The sequence below is a fragment of the Diospyros lotus genome, chromosome 15, assembly GCF_014633365.1.
Source record: "Diospyros lotus cultivar Yz01 chromosome 15, ASM1463336v1, whole genome shotgun sequence".
Lineage (NCBI taxonomy): Eukaryota > Viridiplantae > Streptophyta > Magnoliopsida > Ericales > Ebenaceae > Diospyros > Diospyros lotus.
In genome coordinates, this window is record NC_068352.1 from 15,384,258 (window position 1) to 15,402,185 (window position 17,928).

Below are 17,928 nucleotides of genomic sequence, written 5' to 3' on the forward strand. Positions count from 1 at the left end.
TTTTTTTAATACTTGCCTTATTTCTTTTGAACTTATGCGTCAATAAAATGTATAACTCATATTCCTTTCGGAGTTACTAAGATGTCTCAACCTATCTCTTGTGTCTCCACCATCATTGAATAATTTTGTGAAATACTCAAACCATCTCTCCTTAATCACTCCCTCATTCACTAATACATTTAGGTTTTCATCTTTCATGCATTTCACTTGGTTTAGATACCTTGATTTTCTCTCTTGCTTTAGCTAATTTCTATATATCCCTTTCTCCATCTTTTGTATCAAGTTGTTTATATAGATTCTCATATGTTTTTAACCTTACTTCACTAATAGCTCTTTTTGCTGCATTTTCGCTTCTTTATAATTTTTTAGGTTTTCTTCATTGCTGCACTGATATATAGCCTTATAACAAGTTTTCTTATTTCTAATTTTCAATTGTACCTCTTCATTCCACCACCAAGACTCCTTAAGGTTTGGGGCTCTACCATTTGTCTCTCCAAGGACTACCTCTTGAAAGTAAACAATGATCGCTACGGGGCAAGCAGCGTAGTTCAAAATTTTTGAACCTTACCCCGATCCCGGTGATTGGATCAACGTCGAAATCAAATCATTCACAAACAAATAAATAAATCTAACCTTTAGATTATTGAGTTGTTCGCGGATTCAAGCCGTCCAAGCGTTCGGCCTCTAACTCGTGATACGCGGCACGCGTCCGTTGACAAGGAGAGCGAAATAAGAGTGCTAGCTCATTCTCCTTTGCGCGGCTTGTGTATGGACAGAAAAAGAACGTCCTCGTTTCGTATTGATGCCAAAAGAAACGGGAAGAGTGAACAGCAATACGTTTTTCAACTCTTGAAAAACGACACCAAAAACTACTTCTCTTTGCGCAACCCATAAAGGGATATTTATAGTGAAATATCCTAGGGTTTCTAAAACCCTAATGGATTGGGGTAGTCCATTAATTCTAATTTAATTAAAATCTTAAATGGGCTTATTCTAGTCCAACTAGAAATATAATTAAATGGCCCAATCATTTTATAGGTTAAATAAAATATTATGGCTCAAATCTAATTCAAGCCTAAATATATTTTATTTAATATTTGGTCTAAATCTAATTTGGTCCAAATATAATATTTAATATTTGGCCCAAATTTAATTTAGTCCAAATATAATATTTATTTTAACATTTGGCCCAAATCTAATTTAGTCCAAATATAATATTTAATTTAATATTTGGCCCAAATCTAATTTAGTCCAAATATTAACTTAAGCCCAAATATATTTTATTTCCTATTTGCCACTCCAACAAATAGAAAATTATTAAATTAGAAACTCCTTCCTAATTTAATCAATTGCCATTTTAGGAAACTCTTTCCATTATGACGACCCCTCGACATATCGACGTCATTACGTCTATTTGTTCTTTTTCCGTGAGAACCTACGACGGCACAACTTCTTGCCGAAGTGTCCCACTTAACCATACGTCAACTCTCCTGGTTTAAGCCAGGGACCGTGCCTATTGCGTATGACCCATTAGGCTTCCAAATATGTTAGCAATGTGTCGGTACAAACACATAAGACAAGATTGGCCTCTAGCAAGGCATCATGCCTACCCAATTATTCAGAAGGATTCATAATCCGCAAATATAATCCGCAAATAACTTTTCACGAATATAGTTACCGTGTAATTCGATCCTCTCGTCAATGTATCTTATGTGATCTCAAGTATGGCGATATGTTGCTTGATAACGATAACGTGAGTTTTCTTTGGTCTTCTGGATATCTTCACTTAATTAGAAAGTAAATCAATAACTCCTTATTGATCTCTTTCACCATGGCCATGGATTTAAAGTGAATATCCACCGAATGCGCCTTAGATACATTATCCTCTATCAAGGGATAGACGAGTCCTATCTTGGTTATGCACCCATCTCCATAAGTCTCACGATATGCCCAACGATCGCCCACGTGTAGCCTTTATCTAGGCCCATCAAAACGATGTCAAAGCATATCGGTCTTCTTATGAGATGACCGTAACAACCTCAAGTCCGAGGATTAGTTACACCCATCTCGTATGAGAATTCCATCAACATATAACCAAAATGGATTCTCATGGCGAGTCATGTCCAGTGACACGTTCTCCAACATTGGTCACCTACACTAACACCTCTACTGTGCTTCTCAGGGCAGTAGCCATTTCGCTCCACATTTGGTTTTCCTATTATTCTCCACTCCATTCCCTTCTACCCCTTAATTTTTCTTTGAAAATTAATTGTTTCTTCCTTTTTAAATCCCATCACCTAATTCTTGAATTTTGTTTTATGTTATTTTTTCTATTCTAATTTCTTACTTGGACGTCAAGTACCAAAAGTTTATATTGAGTAGTCAAACACTCTCCCAGTATTACCTTATAATCCTTACAACATAACTGATCCTCTTGTCTCATGAGGAAGTAATCTATTTGGGTGCTTGATGTGACATTTTTATATGTGATTTAAGTGTTCGTCCCATTTTTTGAGTCTAGTATTGGTTATGATGAGCCCATATGCCATAGCAAAATCTAGAATAGACTTACCCTCATTATTAATTTCCCCGAATCCATACCCTCCATGTACCTCTCTATAGCCGTTTCCGTTTCTACCCACGTGACTATTTAAGTCACCTCCTATAACCACTTTCTCTCCTCTTGGTATCATTTGTATGAGTTCTTTTAGATCCTCCCAGAATTTTGCTTTTATCTCCTCACCTAACCTTGCTTGTAGTGTATATGTACTAAAGATATTCATAATCATTCTTTCGAGACCAACCTTCACCATAATAATCCTATCTCCTATTCTCTTTACATCCACTATCTCATCTACTAAGCTTTTATCCATAATAATCTCCACTCCATTTTTCGCTCGATTATTTCCTGTGTACCATATTTTATATCTAGTTTCTAATAATTTTTTTGCTTTTTTCCCTACCCATCTCGTCTCTTGAAGGCACATAATATTAATCTTTCTCCTAATTATCACATCTACCACTTCCATAGCTTTGCCTATTAATGTTCCTATGTTCCATAACTCAATCCTTAATCTATGATTTTGATTTTGGCTTTGGCTTTGACTTTGATTTTGTTTTTGATTTTAGTTTTGATTTTGGACTAACTTCTTTACCCGCATCCGTTCAAGCAAATGCGAAGACTCTTGCTCTTTTGTCACTACATCTGAGTGTCGATGTAATGGCCCTAGCTCACTTGACACTACACGCGGGCAATGTAGCACGTCGTTATGAAGAGTTACGCCCCAACGGTTTTTCATAGTTTATCTAGAGTTCATGTTTTGGATCCGACTAAGTTTTATGTTGGTTGTCTGCTACCTAACACAACCCTCCTCCTTTATCCGGGCTTGGGACCAGCAGTGGATAACATTCCCGGGCGGAGTTTGTAGTTTACTTCTTGTTAACATTATAAATTTTGTATGGTCAAAATGTTTGGCATATTTAAAAGTCTATATGCTTCATACTAAAGTTATGCTTAACTCTATTTTAACAGTGTTTTTTTGTTTGCCTTTTTATTTTAACAGTATTGGATGTACTTTTTAATGATCCACTTTGAACTATTATTTAAATAAGTGTGTAGATATTAAAAAATATTCAGCTATCTAACTACCGAGCTTGCATAAATATCTATGTACACTCTAGTTCCTGTTGTTCTGAAATATTTCTATCTTTGAACTACCTGATACAACACATCGAAATAATATTTGGGCTTCAGCTAACCACGTGTAAGATGAAATTAAGTAAATAATTCACGGTCCTAGTAAAGAAAATTTACTGTAATACTGGCCCCAAAATATATCACAGTTTCCCATGTTTGTAGATGCATTTTCTTCACAATGATGTGCTTTCAGTTACTTTAGTTGATAACTGCACATTAAATTTACCATCTCCATTATAGCAGTCTTTTTATTTGCTTGGTCATTATAGCACTTCTACTATCTTCATGCTTGCCTTTACCTTCACTCACATGCATGGAACTATGTTGCCCCCCCCGCCCCCCCCCCCTCCTTTCTTTCTTTCTTGAATGTAGGAGTGAGATGATATCATTACGATCAGAGCGTGATAAGTTGGAGCTTGAAGCGAATTTTGCACGCGAGAAACTTGATAGATTCATGAAAGAATTTGAGCATCAGGTGAAATATTTTCTCTACTGCCTCCACCCAATCTGCTCTCTTTCTACACATTCCTTTTTAATTTTCCCAGGAGTTCTCTACACTTGTTCTTTTATTCTTTATATACTTATTCTTGTAGTTGCCTTTAGTATTGATGCTTGTATTATTATTTCTGTGGATAACGTATCAGAGAGAAGAAACCAATGCTGTTATATCCAGAAATGTTGAGTTTTCACAATTAATAATTGGCCACCAGCGGAAACTACGTGAAGGTTCTGAATCTATAACTGCCGCTGAGGAGTTCTCACGAAAATTAACCATGGAGGTGACTACAATTATCTAAGAAATTGGTAGCAATGGACTTGCCTCAAACTTGATTGTCAAATTTGATGCTCCACAGGTCTCAATGCTGAAGCAAGAAAAAGAAATGTTGACACATGCAGAAAAGAGAGCTTGTGATGAAGTTCGTGGTTTGTCTGAGAGGGTTTATCGTTTGCAGGTCTTTTTCTTTTCTCCTTTAGAAAACTTGAAGTTGGATACTGGTTGGATAAGAGAGAGTGTTAATTTGTGTTTTTCCTTTACCTATGGCTCTATGCTCTTATGCAGGCTAGTTTAGACACTATCCAGAGTGCAGAAGAAGTTCGTGAGGTAGCTGTTGCTTGTGCTAAATCTGTGTCCCTCAGGGTAATTGCATAATCTGACCACTGTATGTTTTTATGGTAACTCTAGGAGGCTAGAAGGGCAGAGAGAAGAAAACAAGAGGAGTACGTTAAACGGATTGAGGTGTGTGACTTATTTTAAAGCTTTTGATGTCATGCACAAGACTTCTCTTCCCCTTTAAATCTTTTTCTTCTGCTTTTAGTTTTTCTTATCCTTTAGTTGGAGTATTCTTTACTTATTCATTATTGAGACTGATATGCTTGCAGAAGGAATGGGCCGAGGCTAAGAAAGATCTTCAGGAAGAGCGTGACAATGTTAGGCGTCTCACACTTGATCGAGAAGAGATTATGAAAAATGCCATGAAGCAAGTTGAAGAAATGGGAAAAGAACTAGCTAATGCCTTGAGTTCTGGTTCCGCAGCTGAGGCCAGGGCTGCTGTTGCTGAGGTCTGGACTTATATACTTTGTAATATACTTTATGACCTTTGAACTAACAGATCTTCCAGGGAAAATGAAATTTGTCTACTCTTCACTAATGCTGATTTACTGGTTGCTTGACCATGAAAACCACTTTGAGTCGTACCATTCTGATATATTAATTTTATCCCAGGCGCGATATTTGGAGTTGGAGAAGAAGATCAAATCTCCAGAAGCAAAGGTATTTCTGGTAATCTAAACTTAGTACTTCTAATAATTTAAATTAACCTTCTTGTTCCGAAACTCTAAGTGAAACAAACTCTGATATACATCTTGTTGTGATGCATCAAGCTCCTTGATTTATTAGGTTTAGTATATCTGCTCTTTCATGACATCTCTCATTATCTAAGATATGCTGTGTGTTGGAGTAGCTAGCCCTAGGTTTAGCATATCCAATTTTTCATGACACCTCTCATTGTCTAAGATATGCTGTGTCTTGCTGAATGGATTTCTTTTTTCCTTCCTCTGTTTCTAAATATGCTTCATATTTATTGAGCCCATAATGTTTAGCAGCTTCAACCTCATTACACCTGTTCAACATTTTTTCCCTCGTGCAGATAGGTGGGGAACATGGCGAGAATGGAATATCTCCTTCCTCAAGCACTGAGGTTAGTGCAATCACATTAGCTAGTAAATATTGAACAAAATTTTTGAAGACCAACTGCCCTTTCATATTCGCTTGTCAAGCATATAAATATATATACTTATATCAGAAATTTCATTTCATATGCTTGACACTGTAGGATGATCTCTAGGCATTTTGAAAGATCAGTTAACAGCATTATCTTCTATATTTCTTTGCCATCTAGACATGATCAGTTAACACCCTCACCTGGCATCTTTTTTCTTTTCTATGATCCAACTTAACAAAATGGACTTGGGGAACTCACCATCCTAGATGAAAAAACCATGATACTTCTATACATCCCCATGTTCTACTTTTAACACGTGAATCCAAGAAGAAGAAAAAAAAGAAGGGAGCTAAAGGCCATCTCTTCAGCTTTAATCGCCACCTTCCCTCTTGACCAATGCTTCAGCCTGCAGATTCATCATATGGTATATTCCTGCAATCTAAAGCATGATCAATTGCAAGACCCTTAACTTCCTCACCACCCCTGCAATATATTAGGGAGTTGAGGAACACACTCCCTGTTTTGTTTGCTCACATAACAGAAAATGCTTTATGGATGTTCCTTTCTAATGAAAACCCCATACAAAGGCTTCTAGTACTTGCTAATGTTCTGCATCTTGTAAAGCTTGAGAAGAAATTCAATTGACTTTTCCAACTCAAAATCATTCATCCTCTGAGGTCATTTTCTTGAATGACAATGATTACCTTCAAGTAAATATGTTGGACCATAGATGCCTCTCTCACCACATAAAGGAGTAAAGAAGGTATGTTCTCATGACTTTTATCTGAAGGTTAGTTTCTTGAATGACATGATCGATCACCTTCCCTTTAAATGTGTGAGACCATACAGTCTGACTTCAGAAAGAAGAGTAGAGAAAGTACACTCTCATTCAACACCCCACGGCCCCTGCACCACCCCCCCCCCCCCCCCTAAACCCTAAACACCCCACTGCCCCTCCCCCAACCCACCCAGGGCCCAAAAAAAAAAAAAAAAAAAACAGTGTTGCTGAAATATAAGCATTTCCAACCCATCCTTCTTTTTATTGCTAGTATTGTTGTTATTGTTATCATTATTTTAATTACAAGTTTTTATTTAGAAAAGCAATCACCCCAGCTGATGCAAATCCCATAGAATTCTCCTGAGGATCTTGTAATTTTAAATAACTATAAGCTTGTAGATAACTCAAAAAATTGATAAAAGAAGAAAAAAAAGTAGGGCAAGACTATGCAAAGGATGTAGTGATGGTTCACTTGATACTTCTATTCCTGAAGGCTATATAAACTAAAATCATAGCTATCCATATTCCCATGTTTTAAGGCTAGACTTTAATTGCTAAATGACTATTTTACCCATTTGCTCAACTCTACAGCTTTGAGTAAGAAAAAAATTCTCAAATCATTCAATTTAAGTGAGAAAAACAGGCTTAATCGTTCAACTAAACAAATGAGAGTGGCGGTGGTGGTGGTGATGGCTGAGATTCTCGAATATAGAGAGAAAGATGCAGAAGGATTGAGACAAGTGGCGATGGAGGTTCGGAGGTGTGAAATTATAAGCTAGGGCAGAATCGAAACAAAAGTTGAGAGGAAAACTCTGGTATCATAAAACTCTCAAAATATCAGAATGAATACAAACATAAACAGTTGAGCTATTTATAAGAATAGCTCAACAAACACGGGAAGCAATACACGGAAGCAAACAAACATAAACCAGAGAAAGATAGAGAAACACAGCTATTAACAAACAACTTAAAACAAATAAGCAGAATTAATTATCTAACACTTCCACACTCCCCTTCAATTTAGACTCCCTTGCCTTTAACCTTCTTGCATTTCATGTTATTCCAAGCAACGTGGAACTCCTGTAAGGCCTAACTTTTGACGTAGAAGTTCGAACCGATCTCTAGGCAAACCCTTGGTAAACACATCAGCAACTTGTTCAGCAGTAGGAACATATCGGATTTCTACCTCTCCATTTTCCACTTTTTCACGCATAAAATGTACATCAACACCAATATGCTTCGTACGAGAGTGATATACTGGATTTTCTGCCATGCTTTTGGCAGCCAGATTGTCACACCACACAACTGGAGTAGTGTTACAAGAATAACCCAACTCTAATAGTAATTGCTTAAGCCATAACAGCTCAGTCACTCCCAAGGCAACAACACAATACTTTGCTTCGCCAACTGATCTAGCCACAACAGATTGCTTCTTAGATCCCCACACAACCAAGTTTGGACCAATGTAGACACAATAACCACTGGTTGATTGACGAGTAACTGGACACCCAGCATGGTCTGCATCAATGTAGACCACTAAAGAAAGATTTTTCTGTGTGGTAGTGAACACTAGCCCCAAGGCAATTGTGCCTTTAATATACCTCAGTAGCCTCTTACACGCAAGCTAGTGCTGCAACTTAGGAGTAGCCATAAACTGGCTCAACTTGTTTACAGTGAAGGCAATATCAAGGCGAGTATATGTAAGATATTGTAATGAACCAATTATTGTACAATACAAACTAGGTTGAGAAAACACTTCACCATCATTAGTTAATGAAGTGCCAACAGCCATAACCTCGAGCATCCATTTGAGGAACACTCACGTTTCCTCCTTGTGATCTGCCACTATTATAACCAGTCACTCTTTGAAAACTCTTATCAAACCGATAGTAGCATCGATCTACAAAGTGACTAGCCTTGCCACACAGCTGACAGAAAATGCGTCTGTTTGAATTTCTGCCACAACCTCTACCTCCTCTAAAACCATTACCACCACCTCGATTAACAAATCCTCCTCTATTATTGTTATTTGATCCTCCATTATTCTGACTAGTAACGTACGATGCGACATTTGCACTCAAAAGGTGCCGAAACATCAAAATTAAGAGTAGTTAGAGGCTGATTCTTAGCAGACAATCGTTGTTCATGCATCAGAAGTAGATATTGTACCTTCTCCAAGTCTATGTCGTCCATTTGATAGGTTACGAGACTCACAACAGTCTCATAATCCTGATCTAATCCATTTAGAATGGCCAGCAATAATTAGTTGTCATTCACCGGTTCTCCTATGGCTGCAAGTGCATGGCCTATGGTTTTGATCTTCAAAATATAGTCATTAATAGACATACTATCCTTTTTAACAGATCTTAACTGCTGTTTAAGTTGAAATGATTTTGCTAGAGTCTATCTAGCATATAAGTTCTCCAAAAAAATCCATACCTCAGCCGATGATTCTAAATGTATCACCTGAGCAAGCACCTCTTCACTGATTGTGGAGAACAACCAGCCAAGCAAGAGTTGATCCGAACGAAGCCAACTCATGTACTCCGGATTCACTACAGTTTCACCTTTCGGAGCAATCACATTCTTCTGAGGAGCGGTCTTGTTTAGTAACGAAACAAGATCAAAGGCGCGAACAGTTGCAAGAATTTACATCAGTGAAGAACAACCAGCCAAGCAAGAGTTGATCCGAACGAAGCCAACTCATGTACTTCGGATTCACTACGGTTTCACTTTCCGGAGCAATCACATTCTTCTGAGGAGCTGTCTTGTTCAATATCGAAACAAGATCAAAGGCGCGAACAATTGCAAGAATTTACGCCTTCCAGAAAATATAATTTCTAGTGTCTAATTTCAGAGAAATGTAGCTAAAAGCCTTCGCAACTGCTGAGAAGTCAGATTGCGAGGAGGTTGAAAGATTTGAGTTAGATTTACGAGAAGGAGGAGAAGAAGAAGCGGTGTCAACAATTCGATCGGAAGCCATGAACCTGGCTCTAATACCATGTGAAATTATAAGCTAGGGCAGAATTGAAACAAAAGTTGAGAGGAAAACTCTGGTATCATAAAACTCTCAAAATATTAGAATGAATACAAACATAAATAGTTGAGCTATTTATAAGAATAGCTCAACAAACACGAGAAGCAATACACGGGAGCAAACAAACATAAACCAGAGAAAGATAGAGAAACACAGCTATTAACAAACAACTTAAAACAAATAAGCAGAATTAATTATCTAACACATCCACAGGAGGATGTTGGCTGCCATGGCAACTGGTCAGTGTGTTCATAGAGAAGACAAGAAATTGATGAGATGGAGGATGTTGGCAGCCGTTGATGAGATGGGGGATGTTGGCATCCATTGAGACTAGCAGTGTTTAAGAAGCACACGTATAAGTGCAAAATGCAGCATGATTAGGGCTTTTTGTGTGTGAAGATCAGCAACTTTAGCAGGGTGCAATTAAAGCGTGTTTAAGTTGCGTTTTTACTCGAGCTTCAGCAATATGCTGCTTTTTTTTTTTTAATCCAACAATTTGAATGGTTGGATTTGTTTAAACTTTTGCAATGATGTGGCTGCTTGAATAGAGACCTTACCCAAAAAAGCTGAATGAGATTTGATAAAATCCAAAGTGTATTTAAACAAGAAGAAAAAAGAAAAATCGACTGTATTTATCAAGCACCAAATATTGACTAACATGCAGTGTTCTAAAACGCGCTAAGCGCTAGTTGGGAGACAGGCTGGGGCCTAGTGCCTAGGGCACCTAGGCGGGGTCTAGAAAAATTGTTAATTTTTTTTTATATTTTTCAATTTTATGATGTAACTTGATGTTATTTTTAATTAAATCATAGGTAAAAGTGGCATGAAAATATATATATATCTAATATATTTTAACATATAAATAAAAAAGAAAATATATATATCTAACATATAAATAAAAAAAATTAAATAACATAATAAATCCTAATACTAACACTCAACAGCGCGTGCGAGGGAGAGAGGGGGGGGTCAGAGTGAAAGCAGAGATGGAGCTTGACAACAGCGGCGGTGGCGTTGACGCAATGAGGATGCGGCAGCAAGGATGGAGCTTGACGGCGTAGAGGCGATGAGGAGGTCGCAATGGAGCTCAAGGCAGTGAGGAGGTACCAGCAGCGTTGAGGCAGCGGCAGCCTTAGGCCGAGAGGAGTATGAGAGGGTGACGGCTAAGAGGAGTAAAAGAGGCTTCGGAATAGACGAAAGGTAAAATTTAAACACAAAAATTAGGCCTCCCAAGCGTCGCCCAATTAATTGGGCCGATGCCTAGAGGGGCCGCCTAGGCCGATTTTTAGAACACTGCTAACATGTAATTAGGTGTAAATTATGGATTGATGATTGTTGAAGAAGATAAAGAAGAAAAGAATAAGTTCAAGTTGTTTCTACCATGGACGAAAAGCAAGAGATAAGGTTGTTGGGCAAAAAGTGATAAGGAATTTACAAACTAAAGAGATAAAAGAGGAAGAAGAGATAAACTAGTTCCAAAAAAAATAGGAAAAGATCAGTCAATCAAGTTCAAAAGCTTTCTTGTTTAGTTGTAACATTTAAGTATAGTTTGAATTTGTTTTTCCCTTGTATTTTATCCCTGTATTTTAGGAGATATTGTAGGCAAGTTTGTGTATATATACCCATCTCAAGTTCAATACAAGTTGAGAAAACACATTTTACATTTAGTCTCCAAATACTCGAGAAAATTCTCTTATTTACTCAGGTTGTTCAAGTTTGTTCATGGTATCAGAGCCACCAATTCTTGTAGCTAACTCTTTTTTTCTCACCCAACAAGCTTTAGAGTTCTAAGTTGTAAGTAATGGTTGGAAACCAATCAGCCAGTGAAACATCCACCACTATCCCTATTCCGGTTAGAGCCACACAGGTTCTTGTTGTTTCAATATCACTTGACAACCACTTTCTTCAGATTACTCAACACAAATTGAATGGAACCAACTTTAGAGAATGGTCTCAGTCACCAATTTTAGAGAATTGTCTCAATCAGTTTTACTGGTCATTAAGGGCAAAGGGAAAGTCGGATATCTTACAAGAGCAACACCTATGCCTGATACAGAAGCAACAACCTATGGCGTTTGGGATGTTGAGAATTCCATTGTCATGGCTTGGTTAATCAACTCTATGGAGTCAAATAGCTAAGGAGATCTGGGAACCAGTGTAGGAAATCTATACTGATATGGAGAATACTGTTCAATGCTTTGAATTCCGATTTGTAATCCGAACAAGAAGACAAGGTAACCACTTAGTCACTGAGTATTACAATATTTTGATTGAGTTGTGGCAGATGATGGATTTGCTCTATGAGATCAATTAGGAATGCTTTGAGGATGGAGTAAAATATAGGAAGATGTTGGAAAATGAACGAGTGTTTGACTTCCTCCGTGGACTAAACACTGAATTAGATGAAGTTCGAGGTAGACTGCTTGGAGCCAAACCTTTTCCATCTATATGAGAGGTCTTTGCAGAAGTGAGACGAGAGGAGAGTTGGAAGAAATTGATGTTGAATCCATCAATGTTTTCTAACAATGGGAGCAACCCTCAAAATTCAGCTCTTGCTACCTCAAAGATGAAAAGCTACTATCCCACCACATGGTGAGTTCCGAAGAGAAACAGTGGTGTGATCACTATAACAAGCCATATCATACAAGGGAAACCTGCTGGGAAATTTATGGAGACATTACCTAGAGGGGGGACAATTTGTAATCGGAACTAACCACGAGAGCCTTAAGTTCCTCCTATAACAAAGGTTACACACCCATCTCCAGAGGAAGGGCATGGCCAAACTTATGGGGCTCAACTATGTGATTCAATTCAGAAAGGGGAAGGGGAAGGAGAATGTGACAGCTGATGCCTTATCTCGATGCCAGGAAGAGAGGTCAAGTGCAACCATCACTGCATTAGTGTCAGATTGGTACAAAGAGGTAGTAGCTAGTTATGAAAGGGGAGAGTGGACAAGGGAACTCTTGGAGTAGTTGAGTATAGATGAAAATAGTAGATTGAGGTATATTATACTCAATGGCTTGTTGAGATATCAAGGCCGATTAGTGGTTGGGGACTGTGAGAATCTAAAGAAAAAGATATTCCAAACCTTGCACAGGTCATCCATGTCTTTAGTTGTGATACGTGCAAGAGATGCAAGCACGAAATAGTTGCACGACTAGGTCTCCTACAACCCCTTGACATTCCAGAGCAGGAATGGGCTAATATTACCGTGGACTTCGTTGAAGGATTACCCAGGTCAGAGGGAAAAGAGTGTATCCTCATAGTGGTGGACTGGCTTACAAAGTTCAGCCACTTCTTGAGTTTGCCCCATCCATTTACTACTTAAGAAGTGGTCGGGCTCTTTATGGATATTGTGGTCAAGTTGCATGGGGTCCCTAACGATTGTCCCTCAAACGATCGTTTTTGATAGAGACAAGGTGTTCATGAGTCTCTTTTGGCAAGAGCTACTGAGATCCCTAGGGTACAAGTTACATTTGTCCGTGGCATACCATCCTGAGACAGATGGCTGATCTGAATGGGTCAACCAGTTCCAAGAGACATACCTGAGGTGTTTTTTTTTGCTTCCTACAACCTAAGAGATGGCACAAATGGTTAGCTTTGGCCTAATGGTGGTATAATTTCAGTCACCATAGCTCTATCAACATGACCCCATTCGAAGCTTTGTATGGCTATTGGCTATTAGTGGACCCACTACAGTAGCAGAAGTAGACGCCTATCTACAGCATAGGTAGCACACCCTGCAAGCACTTAAAATTGATCTGGCTAAGGCACAAAATATGATGAAGCAGCTAGCAGACAGGAGACGGAGTGAAATGAAGTTTGAAGAAGGAGATCAGGTGTATCTAAAACTCAATTATGCCCACTTGAAATCATTCTCGCTGCAGCCGGTCTCTAAGCTAAGTCTCAAGTTCTATGGCCCTTGTACTATCATTTTGCTAAAGTTGGGCAGGTGGCTTATAGGCTACAACTACTTGAGGGAACACACATCCACCCAGTGTTCTACATCTCTTTGCTCAAGAAATCAGCTCGAAGCAATGTGGCCAGCCAAGCCCTTCCCCCTCATATGGAAGAAGAAGAGCCAGCAGCCTCCCCCGTAACCATTTTGGATAGGAGAATCACCTACCAGCATGGGATTCCCTTAACTCAAGTCCTAGTACAATTGTCTCCATCCAAACACCACCACCTGGGAGTATCTACCCGAGCTTCTCAGGCAGTTCCCCAGCTTAGCCAATCTATTGCACATTTCTTGAGGACAAGAAATAGTTTAAGGGGGGGTGGGGGGGGAATTGTCATGTACTTAGGCTGATTGGTGTAATAAGGGTGATATTGTAAGGGTACTATGGTAATAAGGGAGGTAGTTATGGCTGTAACAACTTGTAACTAAGGGGGGGGGGGGGGGTGTGCATTATACACGCAGGAGTAACCGTTTTTGGGCGCCAACTCCCTAGCTGCGGACCAGTTTAAAAGCATGGTCCAGGCTCAGTTTGAAGGCATCGAATACCATTTGAATTGCCTTATTCTCTCTCCAATTTCCCTCTAACTTCTCTCCCCCCCTCTTTCTCTTCTCGATCCTTCTCCCTCAAGGCTCAAATTCCCTCCCTCCCTCCTAGAATTCCCACCTAATTCTCCTCTAAATAGAAGAGAATTACTCAAGTCAGATCAGTGATCTGACACATTAATCTGAAGAACATCTTGATATTTCTATTTTAGTGTTGTCTGGTCAAGTTATAAAGTCATTGAGGTTCAATATGTGAAAATGGGCCTAATACTTACATAATGTGAGCATGCAGTGTATGACTTTACTTTCTTTTAGTTCTTGTTACAGTTACAGCTCTCACTTTTGTTTGAATGTGTCCAATCATTTCTTCAAGGATTCCACATCCAATATTATTTGAGGTTTTTTTGGCCATTAAGGCTATTTAGTCATGCTACCCTTTGGAGGAAGTATTAGATTGATAGAAAGTGAGGTTAATTGATCACATCCTTCGTTGTTTTTCATAAAAATGTCTGCCATTCAAAACTTTATGTAGGTTATTGCTGACTTGGCTATTGCAAAAGAGGAGATCCAAAAATTGAGAGAGGAAGCACAAGTTAATAAGGACCACATGATGCAGGTTTGAACCGTGTATGAGTGTCATTGTTGTATTATGGGTGTGGGACTGAATTATGTTCATTTCTGCAGTATAAGAGCATAGCACAGGTGAATGAGGCTGCATTAAAGCAGATGGAAATTGCCCACGAAAACTTCAAAAATGAGGTATCTCCAATGTGACTTTCTGATTAAACCTTTCAGAAGCATGTTAATTGGTAATCTGGTGCAAATTTGCTTCCTTCTATATGTTCATTAGGCGGATAAAGTGAGAATGTCTCTTGAAGCTGAACTTTTATCAGTTAGAGAGCACATTAGTGAACTTGAAAGTGAATATAGTTCAAAGTCCAAAGAAGGTGCATCCTTACTTGCCGATAGGGAAGGGGCTCTTGCTTCTGCTATTTCAGAAATTGACCACTTCAAGCAAGAAAATTCTCTTAAGATGTGAGTTCTCGTCCTGGTGTTGTCATCTGGTTGTAATTTTCTATTTGATTATAGCATTCTCTGTGGTCTTTCAGGTCCCAGATTTCGACAATGGAAGTTCAAATTTCTGCTCTGAAGGAAGATTTAGAGAAGGAGCATCAGAGATGGCGTGATGCTCAAACCAACTATGAACGACAGGTTCCTTCTGGATTATTGGCTTATATTTGTATTAGTTTAGATCTGTAAACATTTGTTTAATGTTATATATCGATGTTCAATGTATTTATTTTTAGTTTGCATTCATCTCCATTCTTTGAAGATTCCACATTCCAGCAATCCCAAGTATTTTGAATGATAAATTGTACTCTTTTGGAAGGAATAAAGAAAAGGTTGTCTAGAGCTTTGCCTCATGTGTTGAATGAATAAAATAAAAAGATGAAAGGTCATTCTGTGTGCAGAACAGAATGCTTGTGCATCTAGATCTGAAGTTCTTTTCCCTTGATGCATTTTTCTTCTGTTGAAGCAAGTCTTTTGAAGACAACTTTTTACCTTTCTATTCTCTTAATTTCTCTTGCTATTCCTTTATTGTGACATTACCTTTTTAATTTGTTCCTATAGTGAGTGTGTTATTAATAGTTGAAGGATAAGACCTCTAAGATAAGGGGTGGCCATCAGGACTAAAAGAATGTGTTTATGGGAAATGTAAGGTGTCAGAATAGACCATATTGGCTGGTATTAGGTGTGGAGGGCTGTAATGATGGTGTTATGGTAAAGGTTTAGTTGCTTTACTGAATACCCATGACAACAAGTTTATGATTATTATTCTATTTTCTGGTGGCCCTAGGAATTATGGGAAAATCATTTTTCCCTTCCATATTGTGTTAATCAATTTGAGTACTTTCATACCATCTGCGTACAAACATATTTACACCAGTGGTGGTAGTGATTTTTTGCCCACCCATGTTAATTCTTGCAGGTCATACTACAGGCGGAGACAATTCAAGAGCTGACAAAAACATCACAAAGTTTGGCTTTGTTACAGGAGGAAACATCTGAATTACGTAAAGTGACTGATGCACTCAGAACTGAAAATGTAATATGCTTATTTGCAGTGAATGGTTTTCCTTGCTTCTCTGTTTAATTAGCACTGTTGCTTGAGGGGGATTCATGTTTTCATATTCTGTACAGAGTTGGTTTTGTTTTGCCTTTTCCATTTGTCATTATTGACTATATCTTTGCTCTTTGTTCTCCTACTTTTTTTGTTGATTTTTTTCCTTCTTTTTTCTGTCTACTTATAATTACTTATGGCTTTATTTCCATTGCCCTGTAATGAGTGGCGATGGTGGTCATCTATTCAGCTCTCACTGGATATGGGGAGGTCATCTCCTGCTAGTCAGCTCTGGTTGATAAAATTTAAGGATTTGTACTACAATGGTCCACATTAGATGTTAAGGTGGGACAGTATTGCTTGTTATGGGCTCAAGTTCATCTTGTTACAGACCCGTTGAGACTTATTTTGTTTGCATAGTGATGCTGCTTAAGGTTACTTCTGGGCTAATTTATCTTGTTTGAGCTTAATTGACTCCTTTTTTGGCAATGCTTAGTTGGTGAGCTAGTAGTCTTGTAGTACTAGCACTGCTATGATTATGACGAAGCTAATGGCTAGAGTCACCGGTTACAGATATATTGGTTCTCTCTATACTTTTTCTTTACAAGATGATCACGGAAAAAAACACCGAAAGTCCTATTGTTGTGAAGATGTCTGTTGTAAAAAATTGTATTTTGCATGGTAAGACAATTACAACTACTACAATAGTAAGCCTTAATCCCACTAGGTGAGGTTGGCTACATGAACTCTAGATCCCCAGGCAGCTCAATCTATGGCTTTATCTTTCAATGGTAGCACAATTACAAAATAGAAAAATGGTCCACTTATGGTGGCTTCACTGCATAATATTCTCTTTTTAAATTGCAACTGTAATTTAAGTTGAGCATCTTATTACATTGTTGAGGCTAAGATTAGTCACCTTCAGTGTTGCCATGGTTTGTTTATACACGTGACTCAAGCATTCCCCTGACAATCCCATGATATCCACATATTCTGTTGATTAACTAGAAAATGCAACATGTGTTCAGTTTAATTTTGCATTTTTGTATGGCAGGTTGTCATTTCCATTCCTCTCGTTGGTTCTGTTTCTTCTACTTTTGTTTTCTCTGTTTAGGTGAAAAGCATGCTGTAAAGTTCTATTCTTCTTGGTTTCTCAGAATGCAATCACTGGTGGTGTCATCCCAAAAGGATATGCTGTTATGTTCTGATCTAATATATCTTCACGTACTTTTGCAGAAGGAACTAAAGGGAAAGTGGGAGGTGGAGAAGTCAATGCTAGAAGAATTAAAGAACGTAGCTGAGAAGAAGTACAATGAGATCAACGAGCAGGTAACTGATTGATTTGCTCTACACACCTTTGCACTCATATTCATATATATGTATGCTATCATATAGAACTATAGTATATATATTCAAAGCTGTTAAGAAAATAAAACAGTCATGTAAATATAGAGATGCTCCTATTTCTAATTGGTGATGTGGTTTCTGGCAATCAGTTCGTGCAGGGCTGCAGTGATGTATGTTCTCTGTTGTTTAACAAGTTGATGCAAAATTGATGCATGGACTATTCC

At 38.2% G+C, this 17,928-nt stretch overlaps 1 protein-coding gene across 3 annotated transcripts in view; it reads left to right on the top strand.

Moving 5' to 3' along the window:
* LOC127792154 (nuclear-pore anchor) overlaps window positions 1-17,928 on the top strand; it is a 119,334-nt gene that overhangs the window by 82,461 nt on the left and 18,945 nt on the right. For 2 of the 3 annotated variants that reach the window (XM_052322548.1, XM_052322549.1), the window contains exons 21-34: window positions 4,070-4,172; window positions 4,342-4,476; window positions 4,552-4,650; window positions 4,758-4,799; window positions 4,881-4,934; window positions 5,078-5,257; window positions 5,421-5,477; window positions 5,845-5,895; window positions 14,768-14,851; window positions 14,920-14,994; window positions 15,086-15,270; window positions 15,345-15,447; window positions 16,226-16,342; window positions 17,594-17,686. In XM_052322548.1, coding sequence (XP_052178508.1) covers window positions 4,070-4,172; window positions 4,342-4,476; window positions 4,552-4,650; window positions 4,758-4,799; window positions 4,881-4,934; window positions 5,078-5,257; window positions 5,421-5,477; window positions 5,845-5,895; window positions 14,768-14,851; window positions 14,920-14,994; window positions 15,086-15,270; window positions 15,345-15,447; window positions 16,226-16,342; window positions 17,594-17,686 — 1,378 coding nt within the window. The remainder of the gene's footprint in view (window positions 1-4,069; window positions 4,173-4,341; window positions 4,477-4,551; window positions 4,651-4,757; window positions 4,800-4,880; window positions 4,935-5,077; window positions 5,258-5,420; window positions 5,478-5,844; window positions 5,896-14,767; window positions 14,852-14,919; window positions 14,995-15,085; window positions 15,271-15,344; window positions 15,448-16,225; window positions 16,343-17,593; window positions 17,687-17,928) is intronic. The other variant, XM_052322550.1, reaches the window with a different exon arrangement.